General features: G+C 32.6%; 1 protein-coding gene across 1 annotated transcript; it reads right to left on the bottom strand.

The window, feature by feature from the left end:
- Positions 1 to 29: 29 nt before the first annotated feature.
- On the bottom strand, positions 30 to 2,348 carry LOC100261829 (heavy metal-associated isoprenylated plant protein 3). Its single transcript, XM_002276501.5, has 5 exons — positions 2,214 to 2,348; positions 1,973 to 2,129; positions 1,233 to 1,456; positions 870 to 957; positions 30 to 770 (listed from the first exon to the last, which is right to left on the bottom strand). Exons 1-5 carry the CDS (start codon positions 2,220 to 2,222, stop codon positions 307 to 309), a joined length of 942 nt encoding a protein of 313 aa, XP_002276537.1. The 5' UTR covers positions 2,223 to 2,348; the 3' UTR covers positions 30 to 306.
- Positions 2,349 to 23,861: the final 21,513 nt, after the last annotated feature.

The following is a 23,861-nucleotide window of genomic DNA, read 5'->3' on the forward strand; positions in this document are numbered from 1 at the left end:
CAGTACAATTATTTTATCAAGAAATACCATTCAAAAACATGACCACATTCATATTCCATATCAAAATAATAACCAATTTAAAACAAATCAAATTCTGAGAATTCAACTTAACCAACTAGAAATTGGGAAGACCCAAAAAACACCACCAACCATTCCAATGTAATTCAACTCCGGAACGGCTTAGCCTTTTCCGGCTATCCACCAACTCTCTCTCTCTCTCTCTCTCTTTTCTAATATGTACATTCTTCTATATTATAACTCTGAATCCCCGCATCCTTATGCATGTCGACTTCAGGTATCCCACCCTCACATAACAGAGCAAGCATTTGGGTTCTCATCGCTGAACATCTGCGGCGCGTGAGGCGACTCCGCCGCGTACCCGTTTCCATACCCGGGTCCATAGGCAGGTGCGTATTCAGCCCCGTATCCGTATCCGGGTGGTGCGTACATCTGAGCAGGATGAGCAGGATGAGGAGGGTAGAATTGGCCCGGTCCCGCTGTGAAACCGAATCCGGGCATGGACTCGTGTAAGAAATAGTTCTCTTCTGCTTTGACGCCCTCTTCCTTCTTCCCTCCCCCATCTGCCTTCTTATCCCCATCCTTTGCTTTCTTCTCGCCTCCGCCGCCACCACCGGCGTCTTTCTTGGGCGGAACGATTTCGACGGGCCTCTTCAGTCTGTCTTTGAGAGACTCCACTAGAGCTTTGACGTCCATCGTCCCCGTCACCGTTACGAGGTTCTTTTGCTTGTCTATAGACTTGGATTCAACCCCTGTAAAGCCATTAACCCTCCGTCAAATTAAACGCCAAGAAGGCCGTTAATACTTAACAGTAACTGTATCGGGTAGTGGAAGAAAAGTGATAATCTCACCTTTGGTCTTGGAAACCGTTCGCTGAATCTTGTCGATGCATCCCGCGCAGTGCAAATCGATCTTCAGAACCGCCGTCGTCACCGGAGGCTGAAAATATATTTTAAATTTAAAATTAACATAAACTTTAAATAAAAGGAAACTGTTAACTTAGATACCGAGTAGAATTAATATTTAAAATCTTTAATAAATAACGGCTAAATGCGGTTGCTAAAATGCGCCTCCCCCGATCAATTGCTTTCCATTAATTTTGAGTGAAGCTTTGATTCGACGTGTTCTAAACTAACATGCGCCAAACGCGCAGTATAGAAATTTGAACCGAAAAATAGGGACGGACACGTGCGCACGTTAGCAAGGGGCAGTACCTCTTTAGGTTTTTTGTCTTCCGCCTTTTTCTCTGGTTTTTTCTCAGCTTTCTTGTCTCCTCCTCCTCCGTCGTCGTTCTTCTTGTCCTTCTTCGGCGCCGGAGACAGCAGTTCCACCTTCTTCTTCGTTTTCTGTTCAAGCTTCTCTCGGAGCATCGACGGATCCACTTTTCCGATCACTGTCACCTTGTTAGTGTCGCTGTCTGCTTTCGCGTTCGCCACACCTTTATTCACGGAACAGAAATCGCAAACAGATAATTTCAGAGCTAGAACTCAATCGATATCATTTCCCCCTCTTTTATATTAGACAATTTTGAGGGAAAAAAAAGGAAAGAAAGAGAAAGGCATGCAAAATTCAAAATAGAAAACGAAACCGGATCTGAGAGAAGGAACACAAATTTAGATAAGATATCGTCAAAATTAAAAAGCAAACAAGAAGATTCTGGATTCTATTGCATAGAAAAATGAAAAGCAAAAAAAACAGAACAAATCATCAACAATTGATTAATCTTTACCACTTAAATTTGACAGAAAAACAAAAAGCAAAAAAAATGATGTAAAAGAACAACGAAAATGAAAGCGAAAAGCAAAACAGTAATGCTCGAATCTAGACACAAAATTTTCACAAAAAAAAAAAAAATCGAAATGGAAACCAAACCAAACCAAAACAGAGGGCATCGATTAATCGCAAAAACAAAAACAATGAAATCGTCGACAGTGGGAGTAGGCTGCAAGCATACCGTCAAGACCCTTCAAATATTTGACGACTTTGGAACCGCAACCCTCGCAGTGCAGGTCCACCTTCAAGACAACAGTGATGAGACCGCTGTCTTCCTTCTTGGCTCCTCCATTGCCGTCGTTCTTCTTCTTCTCGCCTTCATTCTTGTTCTGCTTCTTCTGCAACAACAACAACAAAAAGTAAAAGATAAGCGGAGTGAAGAATGAAGAAAAGTGGGCTGGGTGAGTGGAGAGAAAATTCACCTCTCCCATTGTGAGTTGAGTCGGTTTCTTGGGTTTGTTACGACTTACAAGTCGAAGAAAAAGGGTATGGGAGAGAGTGGCAATTTATAGTGAGAGAAAGGCGGTTCTCCAGTGAAATGCCAGTGCCCACCACATATTCATGTCATGCCATGTATGTATGCGAGTTTATCTGTATATGTATGGGTCCCACCTGAGACGCTCCCGGTGGCTGCTCCGAAACCGTGGGCAAATTTCCGCGGACGTGGGTGCGGGTTTCCCAATTCTGAAATCCGTCCCCATTTTCTATTTTTTTTTAAAATCATTTATTTTTTCAGCTGAAAATTATTTGCCTTTTGATCACCCATCTAATTTGTTTATTATTAAAATTAATTACCTATATAAATTTTTTCTTTATTGAATGGTTTTTCACCTCTTCCATGGCTTACTAAGGTAAAATTACAAGATAATTACATGATTTACCTTTTAATGACCTTTTTCATTTCTGCATATATATATTTTATTAAGAATTAAAAAAATGAAATAACATTTCTATGTTTTTTATTTAAAAAATAATCTATTTTTTCATTTACACGTAGGCATTACAAAAAAATGATTATATTTGCAATAAAATAATGAGAGTATTTTTATTCAAATGATGCCAAAAAAATGATTGGAATTAAGTTTGAACTCATTTCAATTACTTTTTCTATTAGCAGACAAGTTTTGGCAAAAGGATTTTGCTCCCAAGGTCTATAATGAGAAAAATAATTGAAAGAAAAAGAAAAAGAAAGTAGATATGAAAGAGAATAATGACGAGGGTATTTTGGGTATATTAAAATTTTGAGGTAGATGGGTTAGTAATATTGATGTTTTAAAGTTAATATGTAATTTTTTGATGATAAATATATTAATATGATAATTTAAAATAAATTATTATTTGTTTTAATTACTTTTTTCGATCTCTTTTCTACTTCATGATCTTTATTGTTACTTGACCATTTTTACCTTAATTATAATTTTTGAGAATAAATATGTTAATTTGATAATTTCAAATAAATTTTAAATCAACTTAAATTATTAAATTTAATATTAAATTTTGCCAAACCCCCTATTTATTATTTTTTATTTTTATGAAACAAATGGTGATGAGATTATTGAGGAGTTGGTGGGGAAAAATTCATAACACAGTGGTGTTTGTTTTTTTAGCTTTTTGCTTAAAGGAATTTAGTTTTAAAATTTAGGTTGTTTGTTTTTCTACTTTTTCATGACTTATTATAAACTTTTTACTAAATAGAAAAAACCAAAATATATAGTTTTTTCTAAATAGAAAAAATAACATGTTGATTTTTTTTACTTTTTAATACTTAATAGAAATAAAATACTACAAAAATAAACAACCTAATATTTAACACTATTAAACATTAAGGTTCTATTTAGAATTAAGTAAAAAAACAAACACCACCTGTGATTGATTCCATTTCCATTTCCATTTCCTTTCCATTTATGCTCAATTTTGTGATTTTTTGTTTATTTAGTAGTTGAAAAATATGGACAAGGGATTTGGTGGCCTGGGGGACACCTCTCTATATATATTCTTTCATTTTTCACAATGAAAATCTCTGCTGGAAACAAAAGGAAATGATCTTGATGATTTCAGGTAGTAAGAGTGATGGTGATTGATACATATGCTCCTCCTAGTGTGGGACAAAAGCATTGGAAATGGCTACTACTTTCAGGCCAAAGTTATAACTGTTTCTTTTCTTTTGAGAGTGATGTGAAATGATGTGTTATACTTTTACCTTGCAATACAAATTTTATGTTGAAATGGTTTAGATATTATAAGATCAGTTTGCTTAAGATTTAAAAAAAATGAAATGACACCTGAGGGACTTCAGACTTCATTCCGAAGCTATTTTATGAGATCAGATTTTAGCAATTCAGCATTTATTTTCAGACAATCTATTTCTTTCAACGAGATTAGGGTTACATGGCTGTCAACATATTCACCCATTTGATCTGACACCCCATGATGTAGCACCTCTAGACATGTCTTCTTGTCTTCTGTTGTTGAAGCCAGTAAAAAAGAAACTTTAAAGGATGTGCAGCAAATATGGGAAATGAATAATCTGAAGGTTTTTACTTTTTAACCTCATAGACTATATTCATATTTTGAAATCTTAAAGTTAAAGGTAATTGAGAATCAGATGAATGATTGTCTATGTGATTTGGTTAATGGTCAGGAGACAGGAGAGAACTCCTCTCTTTTGGCCTTGTTCTGGGATGGGGTTGCAAGAGGACAATTCCCATGTCATATGAAACCCTCTTCCATTCTCTTGGCCATCTGGGATCTACAGGAATCGGAAGGATGAGATGGTTGGGTTGCTCTATTTTTGCTTCTTTTTAAACAGGAAGCCATAGGATTGCCTTTTGGGCCTTGAAGAAGCTAAAACAACTCAAGTAATAGAAGGTTTATTGATTCCCACTTCAGACTTTGTTTCTCTAGAGAAAGTAAATAAAGATGCAGGCACTAGAGCAATAAAGAATACTAGTTAATGAAGATGTTAATAGACTTCTCAAGTAGAAGAGAGGTTGGGGATGAAAAATTCTTGTGTAATTGAATGGATTGGATTGGCTTTGCACGACTGTGGTGATGTCTTATGCTAAACAGATTTAAGCTTTCATGGTCGAATCTTGATATATTTTTTATATCAACGTAGTGCAGATAGGTTGAGTGGACTCTCTGAAATGAGGAACCCACTGGTCAGTACTTTGGTTTTTGATTGAGCTGAGCATCTCCTAGTCAACCTCAAACTTATTATGCCTTTGTGGTTTGTATTTTCCATGTGAAAGCAGAATTGGGTTAGGCATCCGTGAGTCACCAGGCCTAGGAGCCTTGTTCCCTATAACATCTCTGATGACTGCTACAACCTCCTCTTCCAAATGACCCTGTAGGGCCAAGCCCTGTCATCTGTTCTCATGTAACTGATAGGAGCCCCATCTAGTCTCATTCTCAGTTCCTGACTTTCCATGTCCAAATAGAAGTCTCATATGCATCAGCTAGCCAATATATGGAAGAACTTGTTGTTTTGACACTGGAAGAGTGATCTCAATGACACAAATGCAACTGTCCTCTAGGAGTACTGTTTGTGCCACATGGATTTTATAAATTCAATTCGGCATACCTCAAGACTTCTGATTTTTCTCCCATTTTCTCAAGCAAAGAAATGTCGTTGCCCAACTTGAATCAGCCGGATGCTTCTAGCAATGTCTATCCAGTTTCTTTTTCCAAAATTTTTCCCACATATTTAACACACCAAATCTCATGTCCATCCTTATTAATCACAAGAAAATCCTGATTTTGGAAGATTTCCTGCTTTCCTGCTTTTCTGCTTTAAAATTAGGTCAGCCCCCTGGCAATAAGATTCTGTAAGCATGATGGGGAGCTTAGGTTTCCCAACCGAAGGAGGCAGGCACCACAGGTCAAAAGCGATGACATTGTCCTGGACATGTAACAAGCTTGAAATCCATTGCTTCATGCTTTAGATCATTGAAGCTATGATTTGAATATGGCTCACATCACTTAGCACATGAGATTTCTAGTGTTGATGACAATAATTCAGGGTCGTCCTCTACGAGTTGGACATGTCACACTGGGAGGCTTGGGTAAACTGGGATAGCCATTTGCCCAAGGATGAACCCCTCACTAGAGCCAGAGCCATTCAAGTGAGTGTAGAATATTTACATAATCATATAAATTAATCATTTATTAAAGGATACTAACAATAGAAAATCACTATAAAGAACATACCTGTTTGAGCCATCACAAAAAAACAGGTAAGTGATTATTGCAACCAAGTCTTTTTATTTATTATCTTGATAACAGTTACGATGGTTCAATGGGAAAACAAAAAAAAACCATTTTTATCTAGATTATAGAGGGGACTTAGCATAACTCAATATTGGGTTCTCATTGGGTCTCCTATAATGGGCTTAAATGAGACCCATAACCTATAGTTGCCACTTAATTGAGCTTCTACTCAAAAGATGTAAAACCCAATCCAAAATATGATCACTAGTTAATTGGGCTCATTATATAATATACTATCCATTAACTCATTTTTACAAATACAAATTATTCAATTAATGTTAGCCCATATAAAAATTTTCCAAGAGTGAGGTCGAGTGGTAACATCAGGGGCAAACCTAGGAGCCCCTCCTAGGATGATTTTGAATGGAGAGACCGAAGTACTCATCCCATCACCATCCGACCATGGTGCATGGTTAATAGCCATCCATGTGTATGCGGGTGTATATGGAACCTGGCCCTTGGGCTTACTCACCTAGCCCTATTATCATTCCATCCAAATTAGGTAAGCGAGAAAACCTTTAGCTCTCCTATACTTAATTGTTACTTATTTTTTTCGTCTTTCATTCTCCTTCAACTGTCTTGAGCATTGCAAAACTGTGCTGCTCCTGGTGCGCGCTATGTTTCTTGTGGGTTGTTGCAGCGTAGTCTATGGTTCCAGATCCATTAGCAGGAGGTTTGATTTTAAGTTTCCTACAATAATAACAAGCTTATCCATGGTTGCAAGAATAGATGATGAAGAAGAAATGTCACATCTTAAAACCCATGTACAACTCTGATGCAAGGTGTTTCTAGGTTAAGTGAAGAATATTAGATGCAGCTGGGAATTTGTTTTATTTCTCTTGTTCCCTATGGGCTTCATGCAGTGAATCCTTTGTTGGGATCCTTCGATCCTTGTTTCACTAGATTGGAACTTGGTGTATAGGTCTACACTTTGATGGTTGTTTTTGGAGTGTCCTTGCAGCTAGGGATCGGAGAAGTGCCTTGAGATCGTTGTAGTATATACCATACAATGGCGAGCAAGGGCCAAGGATATTGTCACCGTGGTTAAGATTCTAGTTAACTCTTCTAAAGGGCTTGGTACAGGCCAAAATTTTGGGCTTTTCCAACTTATGATGGAGGGAGATTCTCTTCCCTATCATTTCATGGGGTAACTAAAAGAAGAAAATTAAGGATCCTATGAAGGTTTGGACAGGTGGCTTCGTCAAATTTTGACAATCATTTCATATGTTGCACTCCATCTTAACATGGAAAAGATACAAAATAAATTGTTAACAAATAACTTACCAGCAAATTAACTAAAATAAGTATATAATCAAGAATAAAAATATTAATAATTATAAATATATCGATACTTCAATTTTATAGATATATAAGATATATCAACGGATATTTTAACACAAATTTTTACTCGACCTAAAATTGATAAAAACTTATAGAAATATTAAAAAAAACTCTTAAAAATGAAATTAGTAATATATATATATATATATAAATTTAATATATGTGTAATTTTTAATATTTAATTAATATATTAATGATATTTAAAACTATAATGAAAATTATCATGATAATTTTTATATTTTTGATAATCAATTAAATGAAATCTTTTTCTGGCTCAGTGGTTGGCCCAATTGTGTGCCAAATATTTTGGTTGGGGTTTGAGCTCTCTCAACGGCGGTAAAAAAATTCAACACAGTTTTTTATTTTGACCACATTGCCCCATGTTGGTCGTTGCAAAATATCGTAAAATATCGACAAAAAATCGATAAAATGCCGATAATTCCAAAATATCGGAGATATTCCCGATAAATTGATACACGAGATTTTAATCCTTGTACATAACTAATAAGACCAATATTGAAGTTGCATATCCTATAAAAGATAGTAATTTATCCAAGTATGCATAACCAAATAAATTAATAGTAGATCGTAAAGTCTTATAAATGACTACTTCAACATAGTTAATCAACAAAGTAAAAGCTCCATCATATCCGGCCTAATTCCTCATTGTAGTTGAAAAAGGATGATAGCATGAGCTCACAACCAAGTAATAAGCTTACATGTAGTACAAGTTTAGATTTCCAATAGAAAACTTGATGATGGGGATGAAGATCATTCATTTCAAGTTGGAAAGAAAATGATTCTTATTTTCACTCAAATTAGGATTCTTATTTTTTTTTAAATCTTAATTAGGATTTTTATTCTTATTAAAATTAATTTTTTTCTTTAAAATTAGCATATTCAATTACTCATAAATAGAGCTAATTGTAAGAATGAGGATTATTATTAACTTTGAGAAATATTAAGAAAAATTGTAACTTTTCTCTTTTTCTCCTTCTTCTTTCCAAAATTACCCTTGAGACTTACTAGAAGCATCAAGCCCTGTGACTAGCATAAGTATTCCAATGATACAACGTATATCCAAAAACCGATCTTGCCTATAGTTTAATACATGTAGATTAATGGGAGGAATGTAAAATCATTATAGGATAAATAAGAGGAATGCAAATCATTGTAGTATAGTGGAAGTATGCTTGTTATAAAATGTGATTATATATTTATTTATTTATTTTTATATGGGAGAATTGTGTTTTGGGCTCAGTTTGGCCCAAAAATTAATATTTGGTCCATATATCATGTATATTTAAGCTCAAGACCCAAACAAAGTATGGAAATTAAGATGAAGGATATTGTTTTTCATTAATTCCTAAAATACCCTTAACCCTTACATTGACATAAGTGAGTGTGAATTTCAAATTTTTTTGTATTTTTTTTCCCTTTTCTATTCCCTATTAAGTATTACTCATTTCTAACTTCTTTTTTTCTTCCAATCTATATTTCTATTTTATGTCAAATAAAAAAAATAATGTTTTTTTGTTTTTCATTTTTAAAGATATTGAATCTTTTTACTCTTGTTATAAGCAATGATAGAATTTTTGGGATTTTTCATCCAAATATTTTTTATCTTTTTGCATTTATCTTTTAGTTTAATTTTAATTTTTAATTTTAAATTTATATTACCCTTTCATTTATATTTTTCTCTTATTTTTAATTATTTTTTATATTTTCTACATTAACCATATTTTAAAAAATTTTAAAATTGACTATCACTTCACTTTATATATATATATATATATATATATATATATATATATATATATATATATATATATATATATATATATATTTTTAGCTTTTTAATTTTTAATGTTTTTATTTTAAAATTTTTAAAAAGATAAATTGATTGAAAAAAATTATTAAGATATGAAGTTCTAAAATTATACTAATAATTTTTCTTATCTAGATAAACTAATGCAAAGTATTTTGACTCACAACAAGAAATTTGTCAATACAATTTTTTAGTTAAACTTTAGAAATTAAATTTCAAATAAAATATATTATATAAAATTTTATCTAAAAATTATTGAAAGTGGTATTTAATTTTGTTTATTGACTTTCGTACTTATATAATTTTTTACTTGAAAAGTAATAGAACATGTTTACAAAAAAAAAAAAAAAAAAATTAGTTTTTCATTTTTTAAATAAATGAGTATAAATATATTAAAAGAATTAAAGATAATCTTAGTAAAAAATTTGATAAATATGATTATAATTTTAAATATGATTCTTTATTTCAAACTTATATTATTTCTCATATATATTAAATAATTTTTAAACACCTCATAAAATATTAGTATTATTTGTTTGTTCTAACTTGTAAATTAGATATCATCAAATATTATATTTTTTCAAATTTATAGAACATATAATAAATACTTTTTAAATACCTCATAAAATATTATTAATTTGTTTTTTCTAACTTACAAATTAGACACATGGTGTTTATTATTTCAAAAATAATGTAAACACTCACATGCATATATATATATATATATATATATATATAATATTAATCAAGAAGACAATATTTTAATACTAATTTACCAACCTTCCAATAATTTTGAAAGTGTAAATAATGTAATTGGCCAAATTAAAGTTTTCAAAATATTCAAAATTTCTCCATTCCAAAATTACCTAATTGCTATCCACACTAATCCTAAATATTTTTTTAATAAAGATTTAAATATTTAAAATCATTAAAATAAATATTTTCTTATTAAAGCATTTTTTTCAAAGTTATAAGATAAAAATCATGAAATCTCCAAAACTATAATTACAACAAATATTTTTAATTTTAAAACTAATTTCATAATTTAAATTAATGATTTAAAAAAATAAAAAGGTTATAAAAATAATTTTTGTTTATTCGTAATTCCATTTAAATATGATTTTTTTAATCTCTATTGATAACAATGAAATTATATATATAAAGACAAAATAGTAAAAATATATATTTAATTTAGTTTACTTATAATGAACAATTCAAATATGATTGATTTTAATTTTATTTCCTATGTGTTAATTTTTGTAGGGAATGTCTTAATGACATAGTTTGGTAAAAAAAGAAAAAAAAAACTATCAATAATCGTCTTAATGTTAAATTCAAGTTGTTTAAAAATTGTACAAAATCTATTAGGAGCCTTATACACCTTTGTACACTTAGCACATTTCCCTTGTACAGTTAGTGTAATATCCTTGTACAATGACACAAATTTTATATTTCTCATAAGTTATATGTTCATGTAGGTGTATTAATCATATTTTCAATGGTTTGGTTAAGAAAATGGTGGATGACTTATGATCAAATTTTTTTCCCCAAATATCATTATTGGGGAAAATATTAGAATTTCCATGTAAGAGTTAAATAAAATGCATGACATAATGTAGACCCCTTTTGAAGAGCCAAGGGGTATTTTAGTTTTTTTATATCATTAGAGTAGCTGGCAGCACCCGAGAGGTGTTGGGGGACCCCTCTCCATGCGTGGGACCAGCTGCAACAGACAGGGAAGCCATGCTGCTGATGTGAGGAACAGGGAAGAGAAGCCATGCTGCTGATGTGATGAACAGCAAAGGGAGGTAATGGCTTGCCCGGGAAGAGAGGCACCTGCTGCCACAAGGGAGAGAGTTACAGTGAGGTCTTGAGGGTAGGGGGCATGGTGACGGTTGGAGGTTTTTTTTCTGGTGCTTTTGAGGAACTAGAGGCGAGTCCACGGGAGGGGGGAAAAAGCTGCTACAAGGAAAGCATTCTTTTTGGGGTAGGGCACGTATTCCGCATCCACAGAGAGAGCGGCAGGGGGAGAATTGCTCAGGTTTGGTCATCCTTCACCTTGCGTTCTTCAATTTTATTCTATTTTTATTTTATTTTGATGGACACGCTAAGCTTCTTGCTGATGTTTGGATACTCGTTTTGATCATTGAACGTGTTAAACCTGCTTTTTGTTCTCACTTGTTGGGTCTCTGTTTTCTTTCCCCTGTGTGAGTTGCAAGATTATTATGCTATCTATTCATATGTCGAGACCATTTGGACCCTCCCACCAGTTTCTTTTGAAGGCTAGTAGACATTCCTCGAAGTGGAGTTTGGATTTAATAACATCCTCCTTTCTTACATATATATGCTTGGTTTCTCTTCACTCCCTCTTCTCTGTTTCTATTTTCTTTTTTTGAGTTATGGGTATCACGTTTGAATTGACTGCCTGGATTGGGCCGTATCGAAGAGAACTTAACATCAGAGTTTTGAGGATATTGCCCATCTTGTCTGTTTGGTGAGCTGAAAGTTACTTATCTAAGAAAGGTATAAAAGAGATCTTTCATTTGATGATTCCTCTTTGGTCCAAATAATTCCCGGAAGTGTAGAATGGGAGCTTGATGATGAACAGAGGAAGCGTCCAAGTGCAAGCAAGACACGAATCAGCATCAACCTCCATCACCACCACCTGGCGCCACGTAGCTTTCCTGAAAGTGGTGGCAAGATCAAAGCAGCCATTTCAAAGATCCATTTCGCTCAGGTTCATCAGAAGTTCAAAAATATCTCTATCAATAGGAAGACCCAGGCGTTACCATCTAATATAGTGCAGCCAACCTGCAATGCCGTGGGCAAGCACCCATTTCCTGTGCCCAGATGCTAACCCAATGGCCATGACCCTAAGCTTTTTTGCCATGCGGATCATTATCCACCTCCTGACCACCCATCAAACTCCTCAATGGCCCAATCTCACCCACAGCAGCCACTCCGTCCATCAAATAATCACTGCCGGAGAGGGAGCCTGCCACTCGTCGCCGTCGCTGCTTTCCACCAAGATCTCCGTCCAGCGCTGGAGACGGCGGTGAGACCAGCAGCGCCGACCATGGCAGTGCGAGCGCCAGCAGAAGCAGCAGCCCCCCACCTCTATTCCCTCATACCCTCATGGCCATCATCGACATGAAGGCCCTATTCCCCACCGTCGGCTTGCTATCCGTTGGCCATCATTTTGTTTTTTTTTTAAAAACAAAGTGGCAGCCACCCCTAGATCTTCATGGTGGATGTTTGGCAGGTGGGCTCTGTTGGTGGGCTCCCAAAACCCAAGTTGTAGGTTTAGATTAGTTCATATGGGCCTTAAGCCCCATCCTCCAAGTTCGGGCCAAGTATACGACCCTCTCAAGTCATTTTTCTAATGTTACAAACATGTTTTTCCTATGAAGATTTTATATTCAACTATGCAAAATATCATTTTCGAAATAACTTCCTAAAATTTAATCTTAAGTTTGGTTTGTAAAATTTTGATCCTCGAAAATTCAATCCCGAAAATTCCCCTATGCAATTTTACTCGTGTAAATATTATAATTGTTAATTATTATTATTTCATATGTATCGATTTGTCATCTTTTAAAAATCTCATTCATTAAAGTCTAATCCTTCAAAAATTCCATGTTTTAATTTAAATTTTCAATTCTAAAAATTCTACAATTCGTTTAAATCTCATTTTCATCCACTAGAATTATCCTCCTATATTTATCTATTTAAATTCTAATCTTTCAGAATTCCCATGTTTTAATTTAATCCTTCAAATATTCGATTAAATCTCATTTTCATTAAATATAATCAATATCTCATATTAATCTAGTCTAATTTTTCAAAAATCCCCTGTCTTAATTGAATTATTCAAATATGCGTTTAAATCTTATTTTCATCAATTAGAATCATTATCCCATATTTCTTTAACTATTCAAAGTCTAACCCTTTCAAAAATCCTATGTCTTAATTTAACTTTTCTGTAATTCGTTTAAATCTTATTTGCGTCAATTAGAATTGCTATCATATATTTATCTAGTTATTTAAAGCCCAATCCCTCAAAAATCCTATGTCTTAATCTAATATTTCAATAATCCGTTCAGGTCTCATTTTCATCAATTAGAATTACCATCATATAATTATCTAGCTATTCAAAGTCTAACCCTTTCAAAAATCCCATATCTTAATTTAATTTTTCTATAATTGGTTTAAATCTTATTTTCATCGATTAAAATTATTATCACGTATTTATCCAGTTATTCAAAGTCCAATATTTCAAAAACCTCGTGTCCTAATTTAATTTTTTTCAATCCTAGAAATTCTATTATTCGTCTAAATTTTATTTTATTTTTTTAATTAGAATTCTTATTCCATATCTATTTATTTATATAAGGCCTAATTCTTCAAAAATCCAATTTCTGTATTAAAACTTCAATCCCAAAAATTCTACTATCCATCTTTATTCGCCTAAATATTCATTCTCGTCAATTAGTATTATAATCTCATACCTACCTATTTATTCAAAGTCATATCCTTTAAAAATCCTACGCCCTCATTCAAATTCTCAATTAGAAGAATTCCACTAATCTTTTCTTTTATTATTCGTTCAAACATTATTTTCGTCAATTAGTGTCATTATTCTATATTTATTTATTCAATTATTTCAATCATTAAAATTCAATTCTTTAAAATCGGATTTCCAAATTTAACCTTTAGACTAAAAAATTCCACCATTCACTCTTATTCATTCAAACATCATCTTTGTTATCATTGTTACAAATTCCACGTTTACTTATTTCTTTCTTCTAAAAATTCCAATAAATAGGGTCCAATTATTCAAAGACCCGACTTTCAAATTTAATTTTAAAAAATCCCACTATTCACTTTCATCCGTTCAAATATCACTTTCGTCAAAATCCGATTTTCCAGTTTAATTTTTAATCTCAAAAATCCCACTATTCGCTATTCATCCGTCCAAATATCGTCTTGATTAATTAATAACATTATTCCATATTTACCTATTTATTTCTCTTAAAAATCTCAATCATTAAAGTCTAATTCTTCAAAAATTTCGATTTCTAAATTTAGCTATCTAAAATTTCAAGTGTCCTATCTCCGAACTTAATTTTCAGTTCTCAATGTTCTAATGATCGTACTTATTCAGTTACTCATTTATTGTCAGTATTATTATTGTTGCCATTTTATTCATTCGTTTCTAAAAGGTCCGCCTCCAAATGATTTCCGAGATTTCCAATTTTTATAAATCAAATTTCATAATTTCTACTTCTCACAAAAAAAAAAACTTACAACTCTAATCCCTTTCAAAATTTAACCCCCAAAGTCCCTATATTCGTAACTTAATTTTTCTTAAAAATCCAGAACTTTCAAATAATTCTTCAAAATCCCAATTTCTTTCAAATTTAATTTCTAAAATTCTCATCCTTACATTCAATTCCTAAGAACCCAATTTTCAAATAATTTCTAAAACTCCAATTTTCAAAATAACCTCTAAGACTTCAATTCTCAAATGAATTTCAAAAATCCCGTTTTCCTTCGAACAATTTTAATTTCCATTTGGTGATGCATGTGATATGTTTCGTGCTCTATATTGTGCACTAACCCCAATTTTATGATAGCGCATTGCTCGTTCGTGGCCTAGGTACGCATCTACTTCCATTCTGGTCATTCTCTATTGCGTGCTTTGATTCCCACATGCGTTTAATCGATTTGAGTACCCATTGATTTCCCTATTGATTGCCACGTCAACTTCATTTTATTAGTAGAGACCCGACTTTAGGGACTTAGAGGGGTGCTACGGTTTATACCGTACCGTCCCGATAAGTAACCTGACCCCCGAACTCGATCCGGTTTTTCGTAGATCACCTTTTCCAAAATAAGGAGTCACACGTAAGGTTTTTCTTTCTTATTTTTTTTACCCTTTTAAAAATAAAACAAAAATAAGTGGCGACTCCAAGTCAATTTTTCTTAATCAATAAAGATCATTTTTTTCAAATAAAAATCGAGCTCGCCATCGAGTGGGAAACGCATGAGCCGAAATGCGGGGTCCACACATAGGCATACAATCCTTGGGTGACAAGGAAAATAAAAAAATGGTTTAGAATTGATTAAAATAATTTACAAAGGGTAATTTTGTACATCTTTGTACAAAATTATATTTCCCTTATACAGTTAGTTTAATACCCTTGTACAATGGCATAAATTTCATATCCCTCCTAAGTTATGTGTCCATGTCCACGTAGGAGTGTTTAACTATATTCCCAACAAAAATTTCCCCAAATATAATTATTGGAGAAAGCATTGGAATTTTCAGGCGGGAATTAAATAAAGTGCATGACATATATGCACTATTCGTGAGTGATAAGAAAAATAAAAGAATGACTCATAATCTATTATAATATTTCACAAATGATAGTCTTGTACGTCTTTGTACACTTAATACATTTTTCTTGTACAGTTAGTGTAATACAATTGTATAGTGGCACAATAAATGAATAAATATATTTTTTTTCATATAAAAAAAATAATACTAATCAAGGTTTTCAATTTTCATAAGTAAAAATAGTTTTAATTTTTTAATTAAACGTATTTTCAAAAAGAGACAATATAGAAAATAAAAATTATTTTTAAAAATAAAAAAATAAAAAATAAAAACTAGAAAAATATTTTAAAGCTAAACTCAAATATAATCCATATAATTTTTAGTTACTTGTTTGCATCTAAAATAAGTAAATATACCTTTCAACACTTTTATATAAGAAAAATTCAATCTCTACTATGTATTGATATAATCCACTTCTAAAATTAGGTCCTATGAAAACATTTTAATTGAGTACTTAAAATAAAAACTCTCCATCTATCCTCTTTATTTCTTTTTCTTTTTCTTATTTTAATAAATTTTCAATTAATTCAAATCATTAAAAAAAATCCTTAATAAACAAATTTGTAACATTTCATATAACTTATTACTAAAAATCATGTTTAAAAAGTTATTAAAATAAGGAAGGAAGAAGATTAAAAAAAAAAATTAAAATTTTTATTTTATAATAGCAAAAAAAACTTTAAAATACTTTTTAGCATAAAAAAAATTAAAATAGTGAATATATTTATTTTAAATGGTATTTTAATCATTAAATTATTTACTTCTAAAATGTAAAAGATAAAAATAAATGTAAAAGATAATTTTTATTTATTTAAATTAATATTTTTTTTAGAAAGTATTTTCCAAAATAGTCTTTGAATCATTAATATAATTTTTGTTTATTTATAATTTAAAACTAAAAAATAATGTTAATTTTTCAATTATTTATAAAAGAGTTTAAAAAAATAATGAAAAATAAAAAAATGGTTAAATAAGAAAGAATAGTGACAAGTAATAGAATAAAGGCAAAAATGAGTCAAGTGTGTATTTTTTTCAATTACTATCCCATATCCTTATCATCAATTATGAGTGGTTGGAGGACCTTATCTTAATTATGAACCCTATATGAGTTGAAAACACAATTGCCCCTTTATTTATTTCTATGGTTGTTCCTCTCTCTCTTTATTGTTTTCCAACATTTAATGCATATGGTCCAAATTTGAGTCACAATTTTTTTTTTTTAAACAATCGAATTACATCAAATTTATGACAATCTTTAAAATCTAGATCTTGAGAATAACCTAAATATAATTTCCATGATAGTGATTTGAAATTTGATGAACTCTTAATGCATTTTTTTATTAGATTTCCTCAATGCTTCTAAAAACATGTTTGAATTGTAGATGCTTCTGCATGCACATATTGAAGTGGAGTTTCTAAGAATCAAGAGTTCATGTGTATTAACTTTAATGTTTAAGTAAATTTTCTCCCATAATTCTCTCAATTTGCTAATTGATACATGGTGAGAGTGATAGTTCAAAATAGCATATCAAATGATGTGGTTTGGTTAGTTTTCACCAATTAGTCTTTAATCACAATTATTCCTATCACTTTACAGATAATGCCCCAAGAGGAAAGTGAATGACTAGTTCCTCCTACTTTTTTTATATTGACAACGACATAGTTTAAACCATGTTGCAAGTAGAGAGTTAAGTTTTAACCATACAATAATACCAATTGGCCTAAGGTGGCAAAGTGACTTCCTGCTTAGCCCTAAATGTTTAGGTGAGATTGATGTAAACTTAGACTAATTTTCGAGTAGCTTGAGTTTTAAGCTTGAACTAGAATCTAGGCTCCACTTAGGGTATTTTTGACTCATCCTAAAGTTTGAACATGCTCAAAATCATATGTATATGAAACTAAGATCATTAGATGTAAGTACAAATCTTTATTTTGTGTAGGTTACCCTTTTGGTAGAGCACATAAACTCGATTTATGTACTTTTTGCTTGCACCATCAATCTTTTAACTAAACCTGAAGCTCATGCCATAGTAGTACCAAGCTTGGGATAAGGAAAGTCAATTGTGACTAGGAAAATCTAAGCTTGATTGTAGTTTTTACTTTTTGGATGGGCTTTTGGTCATCTCAACCTTGCTTAGCTCGATTAAACTTCAACCCAATAAAAACATGGATGTTTATTTCACCCTCATAGGTTGATAACATTTACCTTATTAGATCCTAGACATCATTTCATGGGTAGTCTGGATATAGTGAATAATAGGTCTGAGGTCTGAGATCTTGTTTTTTGTTGTAATATCATAGGATAGTGAAGTTAAATTGATTCTCTATAATGAGATGTTAAATCAAATTCATAATTGGATCATAAGAGAGTTAATATTTTCCTATGAGTTCCAGTGGTCTTGGCTCAAGCTTATATTCCATGGTGACATTGTTTTTAAGGATTAGTTGTATTCCTTATTCACATGTGTGCATGGTGTGTTATTTATTTACATGTATGCATAAGGAAGTTTTGATAAATATGTAACATTGCACAAGAGTTGTGAATGGTTTCTTTAAATTCAAATAACTAATTAATTGGAGCCTAATAAATCTAGTTAATCAAATAAGACCCAAGTGGGTTGGATTAAGTGACTCAAGCCTAAGATGAGCTTAAGTCACTTAAGCCTGTAAGAAGCCCATATAAACCTTCCTTTAGGGGCTTATGGTTTCACTTCATATATTCAGTCTTTCATTCTCCAAAGAGAAGGGAACTCTAGCCACTAACACTATGAGATGACTCCACCATTTACGTGTTAGGATCTAAAAAAGGGCCATCAGGAGGAAGACTCTTAGTTTGCGAGATCTACCATGTATATGATGCATTTTCATAAACATGATTTGTTTTGAGAACATCTAGATTTGAGGTGAAACATTACTCTCCAAATCTAATTGTTTTAGATGTTTTTTACTTCCACTATATAAATCTAGAGAGCCCTTAGGATAGTTTGCATGCACCCTAATCAATCTAGGGTTGGAAATGGAGTAATGTAAGTATTCCAACAAACTACTTTTACTCCTACTCTTAAACTAAGAAAACCTATAATAAAAACTACTCTTATTGCTTGTAGGAACCAGAATTAGAATGGACAAGTATATTTATTTTTTACTCTTTTACTTGATTTGTTCCTTTATGAGTTATTTCAAGCAATCTCCAAATTTCTTTAACTGATTTACATTGACATATTCTATTATATTCATTTATATCCATAACACATTGCAAAGTAAAAATGACCTTAGCATTTAATTGAAATTTTTTTCTATCAAGCTCATTCTATTCTTGCTTGGGTTTTGAAACCAAGACTCTATCAACTAGTTTTGTAGGAAAAGTTGGGTCATCTTCAATGACATCCCATATGTCTAAATCAGTTGATTGTAAATACCAAGTTATTCTAGTTTTCTAATAGGGATAGTCGGTTCCCGTAAAAAATGGAGCTTTATGCTTTGTAAAATTTTCAGTTTGAGATGAGCTTGATAGAATAGTCATTTCCTCTTAGATGATTAAGTCTTAAACAAGAGGCCTTGCTCTAATACCAATTGAGAAAATAAAGATTATGCTTAAATGAGAAAAACACCCAAGAGGGGGGTGAATTGGGTTTTTCAAAAACTTTTTCAACACAACAAATTCAAACACCATATAATAAAAAATAAAGAGATAGAGTTAGAGAATTCAAATTTGGATTTTATAGTGGTTCGAAACTTCCTTGCCTACGTCCACTCTCCTCAATCTCCTAACCGAGTGAGGGTTCCACTAGCTTGAAGTTTCAACCAAGCTTCTAATCCTTTACACTTGAATTTCGGCTCCAATGGGCTCTTACACAACCTCTTCAAGATTCAAACCTTTTGAAGGCTTTAACACTCAAGCTTTACAAGAAAGAATCCATCAACCTAGCTCAAAGATAGCTTAAATACAAAACAAAGCTAAGATGACTCACATCGGTGCACTAAAAGATATGCAAGTGAAGATTTAATGCACTAAGAAAGAAATGAGAGCTTTTAGGCCAAGAATATGTAGGTAGACAAGTGATTGCAAGTGTTCTCTATGTCATAAATGAAGTGAAACTCTCAATTTATAGGTTTCTAAGCTCGGGAGCCAAGAAAAGCAAAAGGTAGCCTCGATCAGTCGAGCTGGGGATCGATCGGTTCACTAGTCGTTAGAGCATTTAATGCTTTGGCAGGTTACCGTTGCTTTGACCGGACCTCGACCAGGAAAGAGGAAACCTCATCCGGGAAAAGGAAGCTACTGGATGAGAGAGGGTGTTTTTGGCACTCCTCAATCAGACCTCGACCGGACAAGGGCAACAGGTTGAGCCGGTTGGCCAAAGCCTCAACTGGTTCAGCCTTTTGGCCCTGAAAACCTATCTTTTTTAATTCCTTTCTTTTCTAACACTTAGGCAAGGTTTTTAGGTAAATTAATATGCCAATTTTGAAACGTTTTGCCTAAGGTACATTTGATAAAACCCAGGTTTTAAAAGATGCATGGAAGGGTATGAAAAGTCTCAGTGCACCCATGCATTCATCTTACATTCGTTTCTTATCATCAAAAGTCTTCCAAAAGTCTCGATTTTGTATATATTTGGTTATTTGATGAATTTTCAAATTTATACCTGAGATTCTTTACCATTCAAACCAATTAGTCACTTAACCATGATTTATTATCATCAAAACCTGATTAGGAGAACTCTTGGGTTAACAAAATGATATGCTAGAAATTGAGGCCTACACTAATGCAGATTGGGCAGGTTCAATTAGTGACCAGAGGTCTACATTTGGTTACTGTACATTCCTTGGAGGCAACTTGATAACATGGAGAAGTAAGAAACAATTGGTTGTGGCCAGGTCAAGTGCTAAAGCAGAATCTCAGTCTTTGGCTTTGGGAATATGTGAACTAATCTAGCTGAAATCCTTAATGCAAGAGTTGACGCTAGCTAACAACCATCCTTTGATACTTTATTGTGATAATAAAGTAGGCATTAACATAGCTCACAACCCAATTCAACATAACAGAATCAAGCATGGGGAAGTCGATAGACATTTCATTAAAAAGAAACTTGAGAATGACCTTGTTTGCATGACCTATATCTCCTTTGATAAGTAGCTAGATGGTGTTCTTACGAAATGGCTATCAAAGCAAAAATTCCACGAAATAATAAGCAAGTTAGGAATGAAAAGTATCTATGAACCAACTTGAAGGGTAGTGTTGAAGATTTTGGAATACTTTTCTAACTAGCCATTGAATTATTGGGAGAATCTCCAATTGTCTTAATTTTTTCCTTCATCAAGATCTTGGTCAACTATTTTCTATTCCTTTTCAATTCTTCTTGATTTGTTAAATATTTTCTTGCTTTAGAATATCTTGTAATTTTTCTACCTTAATTCTCTTTGTTTGTTTACCTTAAGTCTACCTAACTCTTGTGTATAAATAGGTTACAATTATTCTCTAATGAAGAGAACAATACATAACACAATTTGCAGCACTAGGTTTAAAAACATAAATAGGAGGGTCAAGCATTTGAACTGCACCACTAAGAGTAGTATTTGAATACTCTTCAGGACGTTTGAATGCCCCTTTGGAAAACTCGAACATACCATGTCTCCCTTAGGAATGGCAACGGGGCGGGTTCGGGACGGGTCGCCCCCATCCCAACCCTGCCCCGTTTATTAAAAATAATTCTCATCCCCGTCCCGTTTAAAAAATTAAACGGGGCGGGGCGGGTATGGGAAATTCCCAAACCCGCCCCGCCCCGTTTAGCCTCTTTTTTTTAAAATTTTTTTTTTAAAATTTTTAATTACATTAAAATAAATATATTTATAAATAATAAAATTATTATATTTTTTATAACTTATTTTATTAATTTTTTTATTATTATCTATATATTAAAAATAGTAAAATAAAATTAATTTTAAAATTTAAATTAAATTAAATTTTAAAATTGATTTTATATGTAAACGGGGCGGGGCGGGGCGAGATAGGGCAATACTTGAACCTACCCCGGGTTTAAAAAAAAAATCCCATACCCGTTAAAAACCCGTTTATTAAATTTCAACCCCGTCCCATTAGGGGCGGGGCGGGGCGGGTACCCGAAAAAACCCGCCCCATTGCCATCCTTAGTCTCCCTTTTTGCTTTTAACTTCATTTTTCTGCGTTTTCTTCAAAATATATACCTTCTAATCATATCATAGTCACTTCTTAAACTCTGATTATTTCAAATACATGCCCATAGAAGTACAATGATAGGACTCACGCATAAATAGAGGAATATTACCAATCTAGACTAATACATCAATATATAATATGATTAATTTTGTGATACATAATTATTCATGTACATCTACTATTTCTTTCTTCCGTTTGAACAGTTTTCTCTTGATGTAATAGCCCAGTGGACGTCCTATTTCAATATACTATAGAAAGAAATGCGACCTTCCATTCGGAATCATTTTAAGAGTAGTGGACCCCCATTGAGACTACACTTAAGTTGGCCAAAAACTGCCGGGTCTTTCTTTTTGCAACTGCACATGTCCATTTCTGCTTATCTTTACTCTCGAGTACTAGATGGGGACCAAGCAATGAAACATCGATTTCTCAATTTTTCTGACATGAACACATCCACCAATATCTGCTTTTTATCTTTTTTTCTCCCCTTTCAATCCGAATCTCTGGGATTTAGTTGGTTTTAGGAATTCATGGGCTGTTCTTTTCTTCATTACAGCTAAAGATACAGGGAGAGGCAGACAATCTGTTTAGTGATGTGGGTACTCATAAATCTATTTTAAAAAATAAAATAAATTATACTCTATTACCAAAACCCTATTTAAAAAAAATTACCTAAGTAAGATAAAAATAAAGGATGAAAAATGAAATAGATATTAGTAAGAGATTTTGTAAGACGCGTTTTAAAACCGAGAGAATTGCTAAAAAAAATAGTATCTATAAGTTAAAAGTGAGTCATTATAAATCTTGTTTGGAAAAAAAAAAATTCATCTGAGGAATTTGAAAATAAACATTTAAAAAAAATTATTATTTAAATATAAAAAAATAAAAATACAGTGGGTCCTCTTCCAACCACCCTCTAGCGAACCTTCCTTTACTTTCTGGTATATGCATGGAGGAAGTGTCTCAATATGATCCTTGAAAATGCAGATTGAGTTTGAGGTTGATTTCTTTTCAATTGTCAGTCTTCGCTCTTTGAAGTCTCTCTGCTCCCCACACTCACCGGGTGGGTCGATATAGAACCATTTGGTGTTGCCAGTATGGTACTGTTGTGAGGTTTGTAATGTTCTTCGGCCTTGGGACCCATGTGCAGGAGATCTACTGGAGCAAAAGCAAAATTTAATTGAGACTGCACTCGCAGGGCTTCTCCTGTCAGCTTCATCCAACTCATTTTCACCCATATGCATGGAAGGCCCCACTAGCCCCATGGGGCTATTCTAATATTTATAATGCTCAATGTGTTGGCTATCGATTATTGGAAGGATCCTTGCTGTGATTTATTAAATACTTTGATCAAACACAATTTGTATTTTACTTTCATAGATATGGAATTGTAGTGACATTGATCGAAGTATAAATTTGGATCGCCAAATATGAATAATGAGATCTACATAATTGAATGAAGATATAAGTAAATACTACTAAAATATAAAGGTGTAAATAAATAAAATTATAATATAAATAATAAAATTTAAAAATATACACGTACCATAATCTGATTGATGATATGATATTGATACTTATCACTAAAAATATTATTTGATAACTAGAGATGGACTCAAGAGACAAATATTTCTTGTTGCTAATCAAAATTAAGGGCATATTCGAATGGGCATAAATGATCACAAGGTCAAGTTATGATGGAGATATTTGTTTTGATTTTACTATTGAATTACACAATTGTCGAAAGAGTGGGTATTTAATTAACTTTTTGACTATATGCTCCACTCTTCATTCTGGTGAGGACAATCAGGATTGGTGGTGAATTGCTGAAAGGGGCAGCCATTTAACTTTTTGACTATATGCTTCATTCTTTTGCCGACGAAAAGACGGTGAAAGATGAGTTAGGACTTACGGCTATCATGAGAAATCTTATTAACTGGAATGCACTAAGGCCACAGCAAAGATTGGATTCTCTAGTCCTTGTACAAGTCAGTTCAAAAAGTCCCAACTATTCCAATCCCAGTCCCACTCAATTTATC

This window comes from Vitis vinifera, chromosome 6 (assembly GCF_030704535.1).
Source record: "Vitis vinifera cultivar Pinot Noir 40024 chromosome 6, ASM3070453v1".
Classification (NCBI taxonomy): Eukaryota; Viridiplantae; Streptophyta; class Magnoliopsida; order Vitales; family Vitaceae; genus Vitis; species Vitis vinifera.

What these genes read in the sequence shown, in the direction of transcription:
- LOC100261829 (XM_002276501.5), bottom strand. An exon ending in AAGACAAAAAACCTAAAGAG is followed by an intron (nt 958 to 1,232) that starts GTACTGCCCCTT and finishes ATATATTTTCAG; the next exon opens with CCTCCGGTGACGACGGCGGT. An exon ending in AACGGTTTCCAAGACCAAAG is followed by an intron (nt 771 to 869) that starts GTGAGATTATCA and finishes ATGGCTTTACAG; the next exon opens with GGGTTGAATCCAAGTCTATA.